The 23129-nt window shown below is 39.2% G+C and overlaps 1 protein-coding gene across 10 annotated transcripts in view; it reads right to left on the bottom strand.

Annotated features, from left to right (window-relative positions):
• Window positions 1-333: 333 nt before the first annotated feature.
• SOX6 (SRY-box transcription factor 6) overlaps window positions 334-23129 on the bottom strand; it is a 578685-nt gene continuing 555889 nt past the window's right edge. For all 10 annotated transcript variants that reach the window (XM_008708903.2, XM_040638855.1, XM_008708901.2 and 7 more), the window contains 3 exons: window positions 14517-14750; window positions 11601-11817; window positions 334-808 (listed from right to left, as the gene is read on the bottom strand). In XM_008708903.2, coding sequence (XP_008707125.1) covers window positions 505-808; window positions 11601-11817; window positions 14517-14750 — 755 coding nt within the window. In that variant the 3' untranslated portion in view covers window positions 334-504. The remainder of the gene's footprint in view (window positions 809-11600; window positions 11818-14516; window positions 14751-23129) is intronic.

Here is a 23129-nt window from a genome sequence, read left to right on the forward strand (position 1 = left end):
TGCACGCAGCTGCACGCGCTGTGGACTTGCTCTGCTTCGCGATACGAAATCCTCAGTTGTTCTCTCAGATAATTCAGAATAAAACACATTCACAACCTGTAGGCCGGCACAGCATACCTGAGTGAGAATGTTTAACCCCATCTAAAACAGTAACTTAAACCTTTATCAACATCCAAAAGGAAAAAAAAAAAAAGTAAGACAAAAATATAAGACTTGTAAGACAGCTATGGGTTGAGATAAATTTTCAAGTCCTGGTGTCTCATATTTAATATGTCTTCACCTAAATTAAAAAAACAACAACAACAACAATAACAATAACGACAAAAACTCAAGTTCATGAAAAATCCGGGAAAACTTAATCTGTCTCACACTTTACGAAACAATTAAGACCATTCTGCTGATGTAATTGTGGAGCCACAAATGCATGCGGGCTCTTTAAGAACTTTTTGTTGGGGGAGGGGAGGTGAAATGTCAAAGTATTTTAATTCAGCAAACAAACACTCCTCAGTTGGCACTGACAGCTTCCGGGGCTTCATTTTCACTGCTATAGTCTGATTTGGGATCATCCTCATAGTCGTCATACATTTCCATTTCATCTTCTCCATTAATCATCTCGTTTCCAGCTAGGCTACCGCCGTCCGTCTTCATGCCGTAAGTGCTCTGGATGACCGGGAGGCTGGGCTCCGGGCTGGCCGAGGTGCTAGAGCAGTCAGATGTCATCTGAGGTGACGGTGTGGTAGTTGCCATAGTAATAGCACCAGGATACACAACACCCGTTCCTGTGGTGATTGGAATCTGAGGCTGCTGCCTGTATGGATTCAAAAAATAAAATAAAACAGGACGAACTCTCTCTCTATCTGTTCTTCCGGGTGGCACTGGAATTCCTCCCCCACACATTCCAAAAGAGGGCTCTGTCTGACATTCTAAGCAGATGGCAAAACGGGACAAAGGTGCTCCCTGGAGGAGTCCTGCACAGCTCCCGATGCTATGGTTGGGCATTAAGCAATACCATGGAGCAATTTATCGATGGTTTTGAAACATAAAAGCAGGGTTCTTACAACATTACATAGGGCAAAGCTTGAATAACACTGCGCATTTGAAACAAATGCGGTAGTCAATTCCAAAAGTTACATGTGACATCATTTTTTAAGATCTCCCAGGATGATACAACAAAATGACCGGTAGCGCGAGACATACATTAATGCCACTGTTAAGCAGGCGTGTGTCTTCACCTTGGCTTGAGAACTGTGCAAAGGGAAGATCAAGGGGAGAAAGGATCAAGTATGTCCAAGAGAGTCAGACTTGGTATCCATGCAAATGTCTACCGACTTCTGTGGCTGAACTTGTAGGGACGCTCCTTTAAGGAGCTTCTATTTTCATAATCATGGAAGGATCATCTTGGATGTCATTACTCCCGAGGCCCTGGCCCGGCGCTGGGTTAGAGGAGTCAGGACTGAAGAGCAGCAAGAGCCCTGCAACTTATCAGAATAACACACATTGCCTCATCCCAGATCCTAGCGGGTGCCAAGGCTGGGTCACACCAGATCATTCTGTCAGAACGGTACTCTAGTTCAAATAAGCTTACCAGACCCTGTATGAAGTCGGTCTCTCCCTCTACAGGGAGCCTTTGCTACCCGCCTCTCAATTTCCCTTGAGGGGCTGTAATTGGTTGAAAGAATTAAAGACCTACAACACCAAGCTCACAGACTATGACTGAAACAATATTCTCTTGGTTGCAATATTTATCAAGCGTTCCTCAACCTTAATGGACAATAATTACAATTTAAATTCATTTCAAAATATCACTGTAACTATCCTTTCTGAGCTTCACTTTCCACATGTTTATAAGAGCTGGGGGTCAGGGAAGTCTTGGAAGGTCCTTTCGCCTTTTAATATTCACAACTTCAGGTCAGTCCATCCATTGAATTGTTCTTCTTGACCCTGTTCTACAGAATCGTCAAATCTTTCTATACACCTCAGTCAGAAAAATACCCTGAATCTATAGAGAAGTAGCTTAGTTACCAGCTATTCTTTGACATTTCTGGGATAATTTTCTCAAAAAGCCCTGCATGCCTTCCAGCCTGGTAAAAGGAAAAATGACAGAAATGACCTAGAATCGCTCTGTGAGGTACCTCGTAATGCTATCTTTAACAACCTCTTCCAGTCTCCAGAAGGCGTGACAAGGATTCCTTCACCTCTAACATAATATATCGAATATTTTCGTATACATTACCTCATTCCATTAACATGGCAACCCCATGAGGTACTGTCATGCCCAGGTTTCAGATGAAGAAAGTAAGGGCTTGTTTGAAGCCCTGCATTCAACAACCAGCAGAACCAAGCCTTTGAAGCTAGGCCACTTGACTTGAATTCTATCAGTCTTTCCTCTATAGATACTCAATATACAAATACACTATGCTTACGGTGTCTCATGAACATTTCTGATTTCTATAGATCCTGCTGGTACGCAGTTGGCACTAAGCACCTGATACTGATCCATTTTCTATGATGCTCGGGGTGATTTTTTTTTTTTTTTATTGCCTGAAGAAGATGATAGAGGAACTATATCTCTGCATAGAAACATCTCATAAGATACTGGTTTCCCTCTCACAGAATCAAATTCTAAAAACAGTATACTTCTGCTTCTTAACTTTTGGGCCAATTAACACAAATTAAATTTCATGCTAGCCCGCCCAAGGCAGTGAATGCCTCATTAAATTTTTTACTGAAACTTGGATAATTGCAATAAAAATATTTTTGCCTTAATCACATAATGAGTGTAGAGTAAAAACTTTTATTGCAATATTAACCCATTTTACAGATTTCCCTATTTGGTGAGCTAGTCTATAACATAAACTCTACATACCATACACAAACTAATGGTACACTTTCTTTTCATAAAGGACGTTCTCTTTTTAGAAAGAATAGATGGTCGGTTTTGCAGTATTTTTTAATCAAAATATCTATATGTATTGATCTATTAAATAAATTTTAATTGAGTTTCTGTTTTGTGCTGGAGACAATGCTTAGATGCTTTCACACTATCTTCTTTAATCCTCATGATAAGCCTAAGAAGCGAATATTATTTCCCCTCTTTACTGATGAAGTTACCAACTAAGTTTCAGAGAGTTTAAATTGTTTGTCCAAGGCCATACGAGCAGAACCCTTTCTTAATGTTGCAAATTCCCTACTGGATATCAAGATTAGGGCGAGAAAGGCAAGCTCACACGATCAGAAAACTACTTGGCAATATGAATCAGAATCAACCTCTTCTAAACTGGGCTCCACATATTTAACAATACTTGGACATTAAGTTGGTAATGGAACACTGAAAACAAACAAACAAATAAAACATCTGTACAACTTGCTTTCTGGAGTGAGGCACCTGATATTCAGAAGCTTGCTACTGGTGGTAGAGGGATACCAGACTGTCACCCGCTGACCCCCTATCTACTTCCTCCTGGTCATCGCCCCTCATTCCTTAAAGATGTTAGCTCCTGGCTTACTGTCACTCCCTCTCCAACATTTCTCCTGCCGTAATTCTTGATGACTCACTATCCACGGAGGTGAGAATTTCAACACCTTGCTACCTCAATTTCTTGACCTCCTCTCCGCGGTGATGATCTGGCCCCCTTCCTGTGTCAGCAGACCTTGTCATTTCCAGCTGTAACCCCACCCTGTTCTCCATTTTAAACATCCCACTCTCTGACCACCACATCTTATCTTTCTAGTTTTCTTCCTCTAAAACCCCAGTTCAATAATTCTCCCACCCTATGGGCATCTGCAACTCCTTGATCCTTCGACCAATTTTTGCTGTTCTCCTGTCCCTCCCCCTCGCTGTCCTGACTTTACCTCTTTAGCCAGGATAAATCCTGTGGTTAGTCACTGTCTCACAGGTCCTCTCCCCTCCCTTACACGAACTCCCTGCCTGCTCGTGAGCACTCCCACGCAGCTGCACTTGGCTGCAGAACACACTACCGTGCGTATGTACTAGTCTCTGAATTTTTGAGCATGAATTTCAAATTGGCCTCCGGTGCTGTTCAGCCATCATGTTGTACTTTTCCTAGGCCACTCCTTATTCTACTCTCCTAGATAATTATTTCATACCTTCTCAACCCTCCTTGGATGCCCAACTTCTCCCATATCCTCACTCTCAGTTGATGACCTGGCTTTCCATTTCATGGAGAAATTAGAAGTAATCAGAAGAAATTTTTCACAAGCTCCCGCCATCACATATTCATCTACCTCTGTCTGTTCTAATTCTCTGCCTGCCTTCCTGTATTTTGAATGAATTTGTAATCCAGTGTAAGGCCAATCCTTTCGCTTCTTCACTGAATCTATCTGTTCTCGCTTACTAAGGATCTCTCTCCAGTGACTGTCTCTCCCATATGCGTGATCTATTTTCCCTCTTTCCTGGATCATTCCCATTAGCACATAAACATGCCATAATCTCTCCCACTTTAAAAACAAAAACAACAAACTCTCTCTTGACTCGCATTCCCTCCAGCTCCTGCTCCATCTCTCCATCTCCTTTAAAACAAAACTCTTTGAAACACTGTGTATATTCACTCTCTTCACTTCTTCTACTAAATTCCTAAAACTACTTCAATCACTCCCAACACTCCACTGAAATACAGCTTGTAAAGGTCACACTACCAATGATCTCCATGTTGTTAAATTCAGAAGTCAGTTCTTGGTCCTCATCTTACTTGACCTATGCCATAAGCAGCATTTGATACAGTTGGCCACTTTTCCCCTTGCTGAACCGCTTTCTTTTCTGGTCTTCTGGTCTTCTTCCTATCTCATTGCTTCTCCGTCTCCTGAATGTACCCTCCCCTCCTTACCAACCTGACATCTAAACTCTGAAGTACCCAAGGATCAGTCCTTGTACTTCATCTCTTCTCTATCTCAATCAATTCCCTCGGTGAGCTTGTCCATTTTTCATAGCTTTGAATATTATCTAGGTGCTGATAACTCTCAAATTTGTATGTCCAGTAAGCACTACATTCTTAAATCCCAGAGTCATATATGTATATAACTTCTTATTCGATTTGGATGTCAAAATACCATCTCAATCTTATAGGTCCGAAACTGAACTCCTGATTATCTCCATATACCTGCTCCTCTCAGGGCCCTTCTGATCTTGGTCAACGATTACTTCATCTTTCTGGGCCAATCCTTGGTAACTGCACATCCTCTCAAACCCTATATGCAGTCCATCAGCAAATCCTAGCGGTCCGCTATCAGGAACACATCCAGAATCCGTCCACTTCTTGTTAACCTCACCCCTAAATCTGGCCCAGGCCACCGTCAACCCTAATCTGGTTTATAGTAAGAGCCTGCCTCCTTATTTCAGCCATGCCCCCTTCAGACAATACTCAACACAGGAGATAGAGTGATCTTTTTAAAACCTAAGTCCCATCACAGTGCTCTTCTGCTCATGACCCTCCCATGCCTTTCCATCTCACTCAGTCTTCACGATGGTCCTTTCACAGTCTGACTCCCTGCTACCTCTCTGACATCTCTGACTTTTCCCACCTACTCACTCTGCTCTTACCACTCTGGCCTCATTAATTCTTGAACATGCCAATCGCAACCTTCCCTCCAGGCCTCAGCAGTGGCTCCTCTCCCTGCCCGGTTCTTCCCCCAGAGACCCAGCTTGTTCTCATTCCGCGGGCCTTTGCTTCAAGTGTGAGCTGCTGAGTAAGGTTCTGCAGCTACTCTTTTTAAAATTGCGCTCCATCCTCTGACACTCCCTACACTTTCCCTATTTTACTTTGTTCTAAGGCACTTATTTTTATTTGATATTTATTTATTCATTTATTGATTGGTTGTCTGACTTCCCCCCTTGGAATGTAAGTTTCATGAGGACAGGAATTTTCACTGATACAACTCTAGAACTTAGACAATGCCTGGAACACAGAGGCACACTCCATGTTGTGTACATGGAATGAATGAATGAATGAATGAATGAATGAATGAATGAACTAGTGAATGAGGGGGGAAACAAATGAAAAAGCTGGGTAACCTATTTGAGAGAAGAAAAGATGTAATGAGACTAGACATTTGCGAGGGAAGATAGTGGAGAAGAAATGTGACTATAACCATCTTTAAATGTCTGAGTGGTTATCTTTATAAATGAGGAAGAGACTGGCTCTAGAAGAGGGACCAAAGAAGAGGATTAGAACTAAGCAACCAAGTAGCAGAAAGGTAAATCATTGCTCAGTTAAGAGACAAGAACTTTCTAGCATTAGGACATGTTCCACAAAGAAACTAGCTCCCTTGGGAAGTGGTGAGCTCTCTGGCCCTAGAATAGTTCAAGCAGAACTCAGAGAGGGCTCCTACAGCAGCTGGCTACTTAAAGCGTAAGACTTCTGAGGCCACTTCCAAGTTACCGCTGATTCTCTGAATGCAAAATCATAAGCTAACTATCATGCTGGCCTTGCTTTCTCATTATTGTTACCAGCATAATAAAAGACTAAAAAATCAAGTAAGCATGGCTAATTATAGTTGCTGAATCTTGGCTTTCAAGGGTTTCCAAAATATTGCTCCACCCTACCTCTCTTACTTTTCTTTACTGCCAGGAATAATCCCTAGGCTAGCCTCGCTTTTTTAGCTATCGAACATTTCTGCATTTCCCTCCATGTGTTCCTGCTCTTCTTCCCAGGAATCTTGACGTCCACTTTCCACCAGCCTGACCCTACCCAAACATCAAGTCCCCTTCCTCAAGGATGACCTATGGTTAGCCCTAATGTATAGTAATCTCTCCTTCCCTGAGCTTTGCTTGATCTTGTCTATAAAATCAAAATCAGTACTTCACTATACACTATGTGCAGCACTGGGCAATGTGTTCTCACACTCTGTGTATATGTATGTATAACAAACTATTATTTGCTAATATGTTTATGTATGCGTCTGGTTTCTCTGACTACAACACTCTCTGAAAGCTCATTGTGTACAGAATTAATGCTTCATGTCCTATATTAATTTAGTACAGTGCTGGGCACATCAGTGGTTTCAAACAAGCCCTTACCAATTGACGGACCAATCAATTAACAAAATGGAAAATCCAGCCAGCAGGCTCAAGCTTTGTCTATCGGAAATTACTTTCCTAAAAAGCATTTTTCCTTCCTTTACAGATCAATTGCAAAGTCAAAATTCAAACACTGCAGATTTCACAAACAGGAATAGCTGGCAAGTACTGGGCTTTACAAATAATGAATGTGCACATCAAAACAAAAGTTGTAGATGTTTGTAAAAGTATACACATGAAGCTGATATGAGCAGAGATGGCTAAGAACCCCTCCTTCCAGCCCAAGTAAAGGGTAAAGCTGACCCTGATAGAGCTCAGCATTGTTGTATGGTTTCCAAATCACAAGAATATTCCTGGAATATAGCCTAGCTTTGCCAACTGCAAAAAAACAAAAACAAAAACAAAAACAAAAAACAAAAACAAAAAAAACCCCTTATGTATTAATTTGGCAAATCCCCCTTGTTTGCTGATCTTTCAGACTTTTACAGCCTTTCTAAATGAAGACCACGAAGTCTGTTTCATTAGGAGATAAGCCTACGCGTCGTCCATCTCTGTAGTTGATACTGCAGTAAGAAATGGAAATAATAGCAATCTTTTTATATTGCCTGTTAGAGACTCTAATCCAGCTTTCTCTACAGGAGGACAATACTGAAAATAGTATGGCTAGCCTATGCGAATCAATTATATTTATAAGTATGTCATAGGCTTGGTTCAACCTCTTTCGGATTAAGATCAAAATGGCAAATTTCAGATCACTTCCCACACAAGGCACTAGAATACAATTCTTTATATTATGAGATACATACTTGGCGTGTAGCGTTATTTTTCTAGAATACTAACATTTGCCCTGATTCTGGGCTTCCTCTGTGCCAGACGTTGTTCTAAGCACTTGAGGCAGACCTAGCTAGTCAATCTTCAGAAGGGCCCAATTTTGTAGGTGTTATGGCCAGCTCTCCATTTTATGTATGAGGAAATTGAGGTACAGAGAGTTCAAATAAGCTTCCCAAGGGCAAGCGGAGACTTCAGAGGACTAAAGAGCGCTGTGTATTAGTTGCTAGGGCCAGGAAGAAGCAGATCTGGTCCTTGAGACAGAACAGTCTGGTTCCAGAATCAGTGTCTGTAACTATCGCACTACAGAGCCTCCAAAGAGTGTGTAGGCTCCGAGTGAGAGAGTGTGTAAGGGTGGAAAGGTCGCAGGGCTCCCATTCACACGAGCCTGTTTAAATCTCACCTCTGCAGTTTACTAGCTGTGTGGCCTTGGACAAATTATTGAACATCTCTGAACCCTGTGTTTTTCAGCCCCATAGTGAGGATGTCACTGCGCTTCTTGTATTTTTGTTGTATTTGCAATAATCTGTATAAATCACTCATCACAGTCTTTAGCAAGTATTCAATAATTTACCATTATTATTATTCAAAAAGTAGCCCAAGATTTGATATTTTATAGTACCTGCATAATTCTCTATGAGTTCACAGGTAAATTACTGAATAAACTTCAAATAAGTGGAAGTACGTTGGGCCGGAATTCTCTGGGAGAAGACAATGTTGTAGGTACATGTGCCCTAAAGAATATCATTTCAACATTAACAGTACTCACTAAAATTCTTAAAAGTTCTTATACTTAACCTGTCGATCAAAGGGGTTAAATCTAAGGGAAAAGCTAACCTTACTCCGTTTCATATTATTGGTAAACTTATTTCATAATAGCTGAGTGAAAAAAATCTAACTCGCTGAACTTTTAGTTGTATCATCCATCAGTAAAATGCATGACAATGCTGAGCAATGTATGTAATTTTATTGGCTTGAAAGTTATGCATGTCTTTTCAAAATCAGCTATAAAAATTGATCTCGCCCCCATTCCTTCAAGAAGTCAATAGCAATCTTCGAATTTCTTGTTTCTTTTCCCTCTTGTAATAACCTCACATCTAATGAAGATGAATTTCCAAAGATGAACCCCAGGGAGTTAATAATCTATCAAATACAACTACTTAAAAGAGAATACGAATCTTTAAGTAGAAATAATACCTGGCTTTAGGTTGCAAATATTACCGAAGGTGGGCAGAGGAAAATACTCAGCAGTGAAAATTAAAGAACAAGACATTCTGGCCATTGCCTGCACATCCGTAGCCCCACTCCACGGTGTAAAATGAGCTTTCCGTAAAGGACCCCCTACACTACCAGCAACAGGATCCTTTGTCTCTAAATTTCAAAGCTCCTTTAACGCCATCACACGCCACAACCAAAGGTCCTAGGAGTTCTTTTCCAAATAGCGCAGCTCCTAACTGTGCCACGATGGGGCGATGAGGAATATTTTGGGGCACTGTGGTAAGAACAACTCCTCAATCGTTAGGTATGACGGAGGCAGAGACTCGGATTTAAACCTTGACCCTCTGTCACCTTTGGGCGGCCACAGGACCTTGATCTCTTTATCTTATTTGGAGGATTATGTGATTTGTCTATCTAAAATGGCCAGTATACGGGATACAGTAGACAATAAACGGTAGATGCTGTTGAGTCTTACGCGCGTCGTCACGTGTTGAGGTATCTGATTTAGCGTGACTTCAACGGAGCCTCCAGTAAGGGGAAACTAATCAAACAGAATGACCACATCTCATATCTTCAAATAAGTACCGGGGAACTAAAATGGTACCTCATAGCCATCCAGACTATGGCAAAAGAGACCTGTTCTGTACCATTAGACACACAGAGACATGACATGAAAAAAGAGTGGGAATCACAAAGGATCTCAAACTTAAGCTTTGATTCTCTGCTCAAAGGAGATTATATACAGTCTCAGAGACAGGATTAAAAAAAGACATTCATCACACAGTTAAAATAAATGTGTATTTTGTTTTACGTGACTATGCTTCTCAAAGTGCACCGTGAACCGGTATTTTTCATAAAGTTTCTAAATCGCCAGTAAATAGCCTCCTTATACTTCATTGTACTTCTGGTGCTAAAAGCATTATTTTTTAAAATACAAACATTTATAATACAGAAGAATTTGATAGACCTATTTTGGCACAGCTTCATCTGTTAATAGATTGGGATTCTCAAATAAAGTGGCTTAAGACTCCCTTTACCTTGAAAAAGTTCTGCCACAGTGTAAAGAAACTCATTGACTCTCTGGGGTATAACATAAAATATAGTTTTATTGTGATAGTAAATCCATATTTAATAGTAATGATAACAATAAAAACTCACCTTTATTGATAATGGACTAAGCACTATAAAAGTATTTTCAAAAGCACTGCCTCGCTGAATCCTCTCAACAATTGTACAAGACAGGTACTGTTATTTATTTCATTCGTTACATGAGGAAACAGAGGCTCAGAGAAGGTCAGTAACTTGCCCAGGTGGGTGGCACCGTGCTTGAACCTCAGCAGTCAAACTCCGGAGCCCATGCTCTTCTCCAGAACTCTCTAGGGTAGGGCACAGATTCATGACCCGGACGGCTTTCATCGGCCTTTTATTTTTATATTTTGTATTCTATTTACTATTCCAAATTAATTTTATGCTACTAAACACATGCTTCTGAAGCCAACTTTCTATTCCGAGATGTTATTTTTTTAGTGTCCTTAAAAAATAAACAGTTCTTTACTTTTCCTGTAAGGTACATCTTTTCCTCACCTGCAGGGGAAGCTGTCCCATTTCCCTGCCATGTAATAGCTCCTCCACGCTCCCCCTGGTTAACAGTGAATCCAGCTGCCTTTTTACTTACTCCTCTCTCTTAAGGCCTATCCCAAGTATCTTCCCAATCCGACTGCAGCTGCCTCAGGCCAGTGCCTCCAGAAAGGTCCTCTGGTTTGTTACCCCCTGTGCTTCTGGGCCTGGGCATGCTGGAACCTACAGTCATCTGCATCCCCACTTATCCCCACTGCTGTGGTTACAAGGGGCCTCTTTTCAATGCAGACAGCCAGTCAGCCAAGTCGAAATTTATACCAGAAATCTATTACCTAATTTTTAAACAAAATGACATGAAATCAGACTTGAAGATATCAAAAACATGTCTAGTTTCTGATTTAAGCAAGAAAATCCACATTGTTATTGCTTCCACCACAGAATAATTTACTGCAACAGGAGTTCTGGATCTTATGCCAAAAATGAGGTCCTCTAACCAATGTCAAGGCCAATTATCTTGTGGTAGATCCCACAACAAAAGCAGACTATTGTGATTAGAATCAGAAGCACCACCCAGAGAAGCTGGAAAGCTTCCGGGGATTTCTTAAGTTAGTTTTTATTCGTTCTCCCTGTATGTCTGCTTAAATAAACTACCAGCAACTTTGTGTGTGGGCACGGAACATCTTCGACTCGTTTGGGAGACAGGGAGAAGGGCGACCAGGTTTGTTTTGCGCTGTTGAACAGGAGCCAAGCTGCAAGACTCTGTGTGTGTGTGTGTGTGTGTGTGTGTGTGTAACACTGCAAAGATCACCACAGCCAAGCCCCTGGGTAGGTCTCGACCTCCTCCCTTCCCTAATCTCCTTCCCAAACACACTGCCAGTAGCCGTCCTGCGGTTTCCTACCGGGAAGGGAAAGCCCAGGTGGCTACATTCTCGGGAACACTCACCCCACAGTAAAGAACTGCCTCATCTCCTGCCTCCGAGACCTCATCAGTTGCTTATACTCCCCGATCCGGAGCTTTTTGCCATCAACAATGCAGGTGCGTTTCGGTCGAGGTTTGTATTTATAGTTCGGGTACTTCTCTAAGTGGATCTTGCTTAGCCGGGCCTGCTCTTCGTAATACGGTTGCTTCTCTTGGTTGGACATGGATTTCCAGCGAGACCCTAAACATAAAAATAGCCTTCAGTACCCACGTGGTCAAGGCAACATAGTGGTGGCAAATGCTGTATATACCTTCCCACTGTTTCACTCACCTGTGCACATACCACCGAGCCTCCCAAGTAGTCTTTTACAGACGTGAAGAGCAAAGAATCATTTTGTATGGGATACATTTAGCACATTATGTCTTTCGATAACTTAAAGCTGGTGCTACAAAAGGTATATTGTTTTAAAACACATCTCTGCTGCTTATAGGTCACCTCCTACGCCAAGGTCCTTCCCCCCTCTATCTGTCTACCTCTCTCAAAAGGTGAAAAACCTAAACTTCCAAAGCATACTCTCAAGGCTGACAGGGATTCTTAGAAAAAGCTCTCCGGGTTCCAGAGATTCAAACATCTCCCACACTTGTCCAAGCATCTTTATGGAAGCTACTCTGTGATAAGATGTCAGCAGATGTCGATATCCTTCCATATGTAAAAACCCACTGTGCACGCTGTCTCCCCTGGCCCCGGGTAATTAAAAAGCCTAAACCTTACCTAAGAAGCTCTAGCTTTCGAACCGGAAGGTACAGTTGGAATTATATATACCATTTTCAAGTACTATAAACGTTCATTCAAAGCTGTACCAATGACAGCACAAAAATTTTTAATGTGGTTTATAGAGGAAGAAGGAAAAGTATTCACTTCTCTAATATTGTTTATAAGGAATTATCTAAACACTCGACGAAGAAGGGATGTGTTTTTTTACGTGTATCAAATTGCATTTTTGTGTCTCGCTGGTGAATAAAGCGGTAACAGCTGTGCTGACTGGATGTTAGCTATTCTTCAGTGGAGATTTTTATACATAAACAAATGGAAAGTTGTACAAATATTCTCTGTAGCCAGCAATATCCTGGTCTGCTTTAATAGCACATCCATCCCTGTTCTTTCCTGATTGTTGTGCAAAAGTTGTGTAGAAAGTCTATGCAGATCTGCTTCTCTGTGTTGTGCTGACTCCCAGTAGCTTTAAAGCCCCAGTTAACAGAGGATTCTGGCTACTCTTGAAATGCTTGTGCTCTAAAGTGTATATTTTCATGAATACACTTATTATGTTCTTAATAATTTTTTTCACAGAATGCACACCAATAATATAGATTCCCCACAGCTGCCAAAATGGAAACAGAGAGGTTCTGTGCTCATTTGAGAGCTTACTCATGTTGCTATAAGAATGGCAAAAAAAAAAAGAAAGAAAAGAAAAGAAAAAAGAGAAAGAAAGAAAGAAAGAAAGAAAGAGAAAGAAAGAAAGAAAGAAAGAAAGAAAGAAAGAAAGAAAGAAAAAGAAAGAAAGGAAGAGAAGGAAAGAAAGGAAGGAAGAAAGGGAGGGAGAAAAAAAAGAAAATTTAAAGTAAGGCATCAGATTTCAAGGACAGAGAAAAACTGATTTTCTTTTAAATGTCTATTAACTAGAAAAAAATTAATATATCCTGAGGAGCATTTTGGTTTGAAAGGTACTTAAGTTGAAAAGGAATAACACTATCCCTGCGCATATCTCAGAAACTCTAAAAATAACACCCCGCTTAATTGTAATGACATTTAGTATCCATCTTGAAATTCAGAAGTCAAAAGGGAAAAACTTATTTTTTTTAACATTTCACCACTTTTTGATCTTATGTATGTTTTAAATTTTCTTAGAGGTTACAGCCTCCCCATGTCTCAGAATCAAGTTAAATTATTTATACAGTGACAAAACATGTGCATTTGTGTATGTCCAGATCACCGATATTTACTAAGGTTAAATATTTATTGCTTTTGAACAAAACATTTAAAAAATGAAAACCACAGTTTAAGTCTCTAATGTTTTTCAGCTTCTTAAACGGCTCCTTTTGAGATTTTGTCACATCATGACAGCTTAAATAGAACAGTGCCTTCTGTGTTTTTTCTTTTTAAAGAGGAAACGTGTTGCCTGTAATGCTGCATGTTGAATAAAATATGTCAGTGTGCTGAACACAATAATTCCAAACTGGATCATCTGCCGCAGGCGAGCTTTACGCTCACAGAACCAGCCTTGAGTTTAATCCTGAGAAGCGGGAGAATCACTCTGGCAATTGACCACAAAATGGGCCTCTGCCCTGTGGTCTGTGTGTTCAACTCTCCGCTCTGAAATTCGAACTAGTCATATCTTATTAAAGTAAATGCCGTTTCATTTTACAAGTTTTAAAGTTATCCTTAGAGGCACTGCTCAACACTCCATGAATTTCACACTATGGGGGGGCTCACCCCAGGTCCTGACGCGTCTTTCAGAGGAACATAGGAACCCAAGAATGCTGGAGCAGAACACTGTAGGATCTGAGGTTTCGCAGCAATGTGCAGATTGGAAGGCTGAGTAAGAGGAGATAAAGCTTGTCTCCACGGTTCCTGTTTAGCAGTGACCTCTCAGAGTTGCCAAATTCACAGTATATAACAGACCGTAAAAAGTTCTGTCTCCAAAGTAAGTTTTTAGTCCGTCCTTCCCTGGCACCCAGTGATGTGTAACCCCTAACCCTAAACGCCATGCTGCGGGGGCGGGGGGGGGGGCACAGAGATGATGACGAAGACTCCCGAGGCAGCTTGCAGAGCTACGTCTAACGTCCGGAAACCACAGTCTCCCCGAGGTGTCAGACTATGCCCCTGTTTTCCACTCTCCGGCCCTCGGGGGGTACAAGGTCAGCATCAGAGACTGCACTCACCTAAGATTTTGCTAATGTTGGAGTTATGCATGTCGGGGAAGGCCTGAAGGATTTTCCTCCTCTCATCCTTCGCCCAAACCATGAAAGCATTCATTGGTCGCTTGATGTGTGGCTCGCTGCTGGCCCGGCTGCGGGCATCCCTGTAGACTCGCGCTTCAGCCACAGTGGCGCCTCCTGTTGGCCAACAATAATACTGCTGTAGTTTAGCTGCAGAGCCATTCATTGCTTTACTTCCTGTAACGTCAGGGCAGGAAGAACAAGATGGGTGCAAAGCATTATTATCTGAGTAACGTAACACAGCTTGCCGCCTGCTTCGGCTGTTTTCCCTAGGCCCTTCTCTTCTTTTTAAGTGACCTCTTGGAAGAATACAGTTTCAAATGACAATTCTATAGGCCCTTCTGATGGAGGCCTCAAAGACACACCGGGCAGAATTAATTTTGTCTGTTTTTGTACACCTCGTACGTTTTTACTACCATCAGTTGCGGGTGGTGATTTAGCAATGACTGGCATTATTTTAGAGTGAGTTTTCCTCTTGCGGTTCCTCCCTTCAAAAGCAGGCTCCCACCTATCATTTTAGCCTCATTTGCCAAAAATTGCAGCACTTCAAACTATCTCTTTACCTCAAACAGAATTTTCTCTCGCAATATTATGCCTGTCCATTGCTCCTCTCACGGCCTGGAAGCCCCTTCTCCTCCTTCTTCATGAAATCCCACCAAGTCCCACTCATCCTTCAAGGCCTATTCAAATGTGATATGTTTCATGAGTTAATTAATTCAATACAAAATATTAATTGAGCAGTTACTATGAGTTAGGCATTATGCCAGTGGTTAGGGATGCAAAGGTAAATAAAACAGACCCCGCTTTTAGAGAGCACACAAATCAGAGGGGGTACAGACCCCAGGCAATTATCACAGAGTGTACAATCGGTGCGGTAATATTGAAGTAAACAGGGAGCCAAGAGGGTAGCAGACAAGATAGTCAGCTAATGCCTCTTAGGAGAGGCACGTTGTCTAAGCTCTGTCGTGGAGGATGAATAAAGATCAGCACGTGAACAGGGGAGGGCTGTAAAGACAGATGGGAAGGGTAATTCAGGCCATAGGAACAGCATTTGCAATGATGTTCCCCAGGCTGCATTCATTCTTCTTTCTTTTATGCTACATGCCCCAAAGTAATTACTTGTTTATGTGACTATCTCTCTCTAATATTTCCACTCGATCCTCAGGAATATGAAACCCCTAAAGTTGGTGGTTATGTTGTACTCATTCTTGTATCCCCAGGATTTCCCACATAATAGATATTCAATAAATATTTATTAAGTAAAAGATTGGTTTTCAACTTCTAGGCAAACTACTAGACTCAGAGGCATTTATTGCAAGGGTCCTGATATGTTTTTCTGCTGTTTAAGGGTAGTTCTTAAACATTCCCATATGAAACTATATCTAAATCTCTGATATTTGATCATTTCCAAAGAGGTGACTGTAGCTAGTAACATTCTAGATGAAAATCTCCTTGAGAATATGGCAAGAAGTGGCTCTCATTCACTGCTGTATCCCTAGGTTCTAGGAAAGCACTTGGCATATAGAGTTTTAATTAGTAAACTATGTTAAATTAATGAATGATTGGGTAAATGAATGAATAAATGAATGAACATAGCCCTTGCTTGTTTTCATGAATCCTACTAGCGTGACACACGGAAGTATGCTTTGCAATGTGGCATCTACTAAATATCCCCCTATAGACTGAAAAACTTCTATAGCTAAATGTAAAGTGGTTGGACTGATGGCCTCAGCCACGGCTTCTACTGCATAAACAGGAAAGCCTACTCCCAAAAGTTTAGAAGCAAAATATACATTAAAACCAACATTTCCACTTTCTGGAAAAAGTAAAGCCTTTCAGCTCAGTGGAGTGATTATACAGGAACATGACCCAATCAATCTCTGGCCCTTCTACTCTATTTCTAGATACCTTGATTAAGTAGAAATTTGTTTGTGTCAGAGCTAGTAATAAATTAGAACATTAAAGTGCACTATTATTTGACAAATATGATCATCATTTATAGCAAACAAAAGACAGGATAAAAGGGCCCAACTGGCTAATATTATCAATTCTTTTCTAAACATGAAAGAGGGCACAGGGGCCACTATTTGAAGACCATGCAAAAATAGTATATTTTATAAACATCCCTTCTTTTAGGCCTACTAGACAGAATGGCCCCTTACATGAAAAGTCTCAGATCCCAAGATGCATAACTAATCTGCTACCTTTTTGCCACCATACCCACAGTACATTAATTTCATTTAAAATGCACTGACCATACAGGATAAATTGATTTCACTTTATATGGGTTTGACAGCCATGTTTATTGTGCAGTGAAATGTAGTGTAGCTTCCAGCTGACAATATCCATCAACACAGGGCAATATGCTGACTGCTGGGCCAGATGAAGGCATACATTACTCTGGAAGTGAAACACTCATTCAGATACGACAGTGTCTTCTCCTGAGGATCACCATGGTAATTTATGATGCCCTCAGTGCCATTACTTTACAACTGACATGGATTCAGCAATTTATATACTTGCATGCATACACATAAAAGGAGACAGGCTTGTGGAGAATGTCAGATGCAAAAACATTTCAATATTATTCTGAGTTAACTACTATGCCACAGGTGATTAACATTTGAGATCTGCTTTTACTGTCATAGCTTTCTCTGCACCTCTAACAAAACCAAATAGTCAGCTTCCGTTTACTTATTCATTTAAAAGATGTATTTCATTGTGAATGGGAAGTTTTACTTTCCTATGGACTGCAAGAAATCATGGTGGATTTTTAGACCCCGGTCTTAGCAGATCTTCTACACCATACCAACGGATTCCTGCAGACATGTCTTACATAGGCCCCATCTCTCTCTCTCACTCCATACCTCAGTCTTAACATATCCTTCCTACTCTCTTCTATCTTACCAAATTCTACTCTTTTCCAAGGGACAGACTCAGGTCCCACCCCACCAACTACCCTATATCTACCTCGCCCCTCTCTCCCATAGTACATATGGTCTACGTGACACTGACAATGAATTGATTACACAGCAGATATCTAGGACTCACAACAAATATTCCCATAAATTTAGAAATTCAGGCACAGTACAAAGCATAAAAATGTGAAGGTGGGAATGGAGAATAGAGACGCTCCAAGGCAGGCACATTATCACTTTTTTCTTGCCTCCTCTCCTCTCTTCCAAGGAAAGTCAAGTGAAAAATGAATGCGGACATCTTGACCTAAACTAGGACTGTTATATCAATGAACCAAGATTTGAGAAGAAGAGACTTATCCAGGGAGGCCAAGGTTTGAAACCACCTTTCAACCAGACCTGATATCTGATCAGAGACCAAATTTTAGGAACGTATTGAAGGCACAAAGCCAAAAGAATATTTAGAAAGTGTTCCTTAGCTTCCCTAAACTTTGCTTCATGAAACAAGGTGGTTAAGGAATTGTTGCAGCAGTAGAAATACATATGACTGCGTATGTGTGTATAAATTCAGAAAATGAAGATTATATATTATGTAAGGCTTTTTAAACACATAAGGAAAATTCTATAGAATACTATAGAATTGTTTTCAAAAGGTGTGCTATGAGTCTGAATATTTGACACCTAAAATCCACTTTCTGTTATAATTAAAATCTACATATCAAGTGTGACTCCATACTGTTTCATTCATTTTTTAAAATAACACCAAGTTAAAAAAAAAAAAAAAGCAGCACTTCATTCTAAAATAGCTAATGCTCTGTGTCAGAATCCAGAATCGTCCTAGGGAATGTCTCACAATTCTCTGAGGCAGCCTCTTTTACTTTTAAGAGCAGAGAAATCATTTGGCAGTTCACTCTTCACGGTATAGCTCCTCACGGAAAGCAGTTCTAAGGAGCCTAGACCCAAAGCTATGTACCTAAAAACTACTGCTTTTAGACTGACCTAAGTGTCTTTAATTATGAGCAGTAGTCCTAAATGACAGTTACTGAAAGGTCAGGAGGTCAACAACACCACACTACGCACCATGGGAAAGTGATGTTCCCTGCACTCCATGAATTCCTGCTCTCTTCAGCTTCCCCAGGGGGCTTTGGTTTGATTAATTCATCCTTTGTCTCCCCATATCATAGTTTGGGTAAAGGCAAACTTTCAGTTAGACAAAGAAAGATAGTCCATGGGGAAAAAATAGAAATTGCCAAGGCAAAGACTTCCTTAGAAATCTGTGATTTAAATGATTTAAAGAGAAGACAGAAAGTTGAGTTTTTCCAGGTGGTTTGGAAAGAAGGCCAGTGTAACCATCATAGACTATGGCAATGGTCCTGAACTAATCCTAGAGAGGCCCCCTTCCTGGATAAATTCCAAGGGTTATGTGAGTGAATGAGTAAGTGTTTGGTATATGTATATATATAAAGTTCTCTCTAAGGAAGAACTTTGGCTAATTCTATAATGTGCCTAGTAATCATTTATTTAGGCACTAATTCAGCAAACACTCTGACAAATTTCAGATCGACCCAACATTGTGATTGGGTATACAAAGAATGATAACATGTGTGCCTTTTTAAAAAGGGATTCAGTCCAGTGAGGGAAACAGACACATAAATAGAAAACTACAAAACAGTGTAAGTGCCAACAAAGGTAATTAAAAAACACTATGAAAGTGGAGACGAGAAGCTATCGATGTCGTTGGAATGAACACAGATGACCATCAGGAAGCCTCAGAGATGCAGTGGTGCTTGGTGGCATCTTAGAGGAAGAAGAAAAGTTTGCCAGCAGGTATGACTTTGAAAGTATTCTAGGCTGGAGAATTAGTGTGAATAAAGGCACAGAGTTATAACAAAAGATTGATAGGGTTTAGGGTATAAAAAGAAGCTGCCTATGCTTGGGCTTATAGAAAAAAATAGAGGAGTATTAAGAGATGAAATTAGAAACGTAAGTAAGGGACAGATGTGCTAAGTACCTTGAATGCCACGCCAAGAAGTCTTTAAAGTTTTTAAGCAGGGTAGTGACATGAACAAATATATTCAATGAGACATCAGAATGGAAACTAAATGAGCAATTCTTTCTTAATAGTCTCAATGATTACTAATGATCTGACAATAAATCTACCATTTATAATCTACAGTGTACAATATATAGTAAAGAACTACAAGTTGTGCAAACAACACTAAAATATGACCTAGAGATAACAACAAAACAGAACAAACAAATAAAACCTCAACAGAAAGAGAAACTGGGATGACTCACATAGTGTAATTAGCAAACAAGAGCTTTAAAGCAACCATTATAAACATGTTTGAGAACTTAAAAGAAAAGATTGTCATAATGAATACATAGACAGGGTTGGGGGGGAACTCAGTAGAGAAATGAAACTAGAAAGAGAAATGGAAATTCTAGAACTGAAAAGTATATTCGAGATGAAAATTCACTGATCGGATTTCACAGAAGTTTGGAGTGCAGATATAGGGTCAGTGAACTTGAAAATACATCAAAAGAAATGATCCAGTCTCAAAAACAAAGAGAATACAAAAGCTAAAAACACAAACAGAGACACCACAATATGTGGAACAATATTAAGTGTCCTAAAATATGTGTAATTGGAGTTCCAAAAAAGAAAAGAGAGAATCATGACTGAAAAATATTTGAATTAACACTGGTTGAAAATTACTGGAACTTAGTAAGAATCATCAACTTACAGGTCAAGACATTCAGATAAATGCAGGCAGAATAAACTCAAAGAAAACTGTACCTAGACACTAGCCAAACTGCTGAAAACCAAAGACGAAGGGAAAGTTCCAGAGAAACAGGATATATTACATACAAGGTAACAATAATATAAATGATTGCTGATTATTCATAAGAAACAATGAAGGCCAGAAGACCATAGAACATCTTTAGAATGCTGAAATTAAATAAGTCAGTTCAGACATTTACCTAGTGAGCATATGCTCTAAAAACGAATATAAAATACATTTTCAGATAAATTAAAGCTGAAAAAAATGTATTACCTGCAGACAAATACCAAAAGAGATACTCAAGGAAATTATTCAAGTTGAAGAGAAAGAACATCTGACAGAAATTCAAATATACAAGAAGAAATGAAGAGCATCAATAATAATAAATATGTGACTTAAAAAAAACCAGCTTTGTTTTCTTCTGTGTATTTCCTTAATGAACAGTTGATTTTTTTTAATGTTTTTAAAAGACAAGGGGCTACTTAATGTAAAATATAACATTATTGTGGAATTTATAACATATGAAGAGGTAAAACATGTGAGAACAATGGCACATTAGCACGAAGGATAAGGGTGGTAAATGGAATTAAATTGTTAAAGGTTGCTTTATTTTGTGAAAAGTGGTTAATTTTAACTGTAAGAAAACTCAATTAAGGATTTATAGTAAATCACTAGAAACAACAACTAAACAAAATACAAAGGGGTATAGCTAAAATACCAATAGAATAATTCAAATGGAAGACTAAAAAAGGACTCGAAAGGAGACAGTAAAAAGATCAGTGGTTGCCATGTGTGCCATCATGTACCATAATGATGGGACAGGACACAGAGGATTTTTAGGGCAGTGAAAATACTCTGCATGATACCACAATGATGGATATGTATTACTGTACATCTGTACAAAACCATAGAATGTACAATACCCAGAGTAAACACTAAGATAAACTATGGATTTTGGGTTGGTATGATATGTCAAGATAGGTCCATCCATTGAATGTACCACTCATGGGGTGTAGTGATAATGGGAAAGGCTATGCATGTCTGGGGGAAGAGAAATCCCTGTACCTTCCTCTCAATTTTACTGTGAACCTTACACTGCTCTAAAGAAATAAAATCTTAATACTAACAGGATTCAATTAACTCAAAGGAAAGAAAGGAAAGACAGAAGGCCAAAAACTGAGGGAACAAACAGAAAACAAATAGCAAATTATAAGACTTAAGCCCATCAAATTCAATAATCACACTGAATATGAATAAATTAACTAATCCAACTAAAATCAGAGATTTTCAGAATGGATAAAGAGTTGAAATCAAAGAAATACAAACCAGACACAATAAAGACAATTTATAAAGCCAAGTGTTAGTCATTTAAAAGCTCAATAAAACTGATACACCCCTAGTAAGACTGCTCAACAAAGAAAGAAACAAAAATACCAATATTTGGATTGAAAGAGGGTATTTTACTATAGATACTACTCGCATTAAGAGGATAATGAAAGATTATTGTGAATAACTTAATTCCAATAGACTTGACAACTTAGGTAAAATGAACAAGACACAAACTACTAAAATTCACTCAAGAATAAATAGAAAATCTAAATACTCTTATAGCTAATAAAGAAACTATATTTATAGCCAACAACCTTCACATGGAGAAAACTCCAGTCCCAACGGTGTCACTGGTAATTTTTTCAAGTGTTTAAGGAAAAAGTAAAATAATTTTATATAAACTAAGAAAGTAGAGGTAGAAGGAACATTCCCCAAATTTATTTTATGAGGTGGCATCATACCCTGACAAAGATTTGAACATAAATGCAAAAAGTCTTAATAAAATGTTAGCAAATTAAAGCCAGCAATATGTAAAATAGACCATAAATCATGACTAAATAGGATTTATCTCAGGAATGTAAGTAATTTAACATCTGAAATCAGGCAATGTAATTCACTATATAACAAAACAAAGGGAAAACACACGATCATCACAATAGATTCAGAAAATGATTTTAACAAAATTTGATACCCACTCATGTTAAAAACTCTCAGGAAACTAGTAACAGAAGAGAACTTCCTCAGTCTGGTAAAGGGCATTTAAGAAAAACCTGTAGGACATCATATTTATTTGGGAACTACTGGATGCTTTCCCCTAAGAACTAAGAAGAAAGGGGATGTCTACTCTCACCATTGCTTATCAACACTCTTTTACAGGTAAAGAAATGAAAAGCATACAGATTGGAAAAGAATAAATATACAAACAATATGTTATTTGTATTCATAGATAATTGTTTACAAAGAAAATCCTAAGGAATCTGCAAAACAATTACTAAAACTAGTAAGTGAATTTAGCAATATTGCAATGTACAATATAAAAATGCAGAAAGCAACTGTATTCCTATGTACTAGCATCAAGTAACTAGAAAATATTTTTTTAAGTTTACATCCCTAATAGCATCAGAAAATAAAATACTTGGGAGTAAATTGAACCCCAAAAGTGTGCAAGACCTCAGCACTAAAAGCAATACATTTGTCAGTTAAATTAAAGTAGACCTAAATAGAGGAATACACCATACTCATGGAGCATGATCAGAAGACTCCATATTGTTAATATGTTAATTCTTTCCAAATTTATCTATATATTCAACCCAATCCCAATAAAAAAAAATCCCCAAAAGATAATTTTTTCTAGAAATTAACGTGTTGATTTTAAAGTTTATATAAAAAATAAAGTAGTAAGAACAGCCAAAACAAACTGAAAAAAGTGGGAGGATTCAAAATACTTGATTTCAAGACTTCGAGTAAAAATGTGACATTTGTAAAAGCTAGAGTAAAAAAAGACAGTATGGTATTGGTATAAAGAT

This window comes from Ursus maritimus, unplaced genomic scaffold (genome assembly GCF_017311325.1).
Source record: "Ursus maritimus isolate PB19 unplaced genomic scaffold, ASM1731132v1 scaffold_23, whole genome shotgun sequence".
Classification (NCBI taxonomy): Eukaryota; Metazoa; Chordata; class Mammalia; order Carnivora; family Ursidae; genus Ursus; species Ursus maritimus.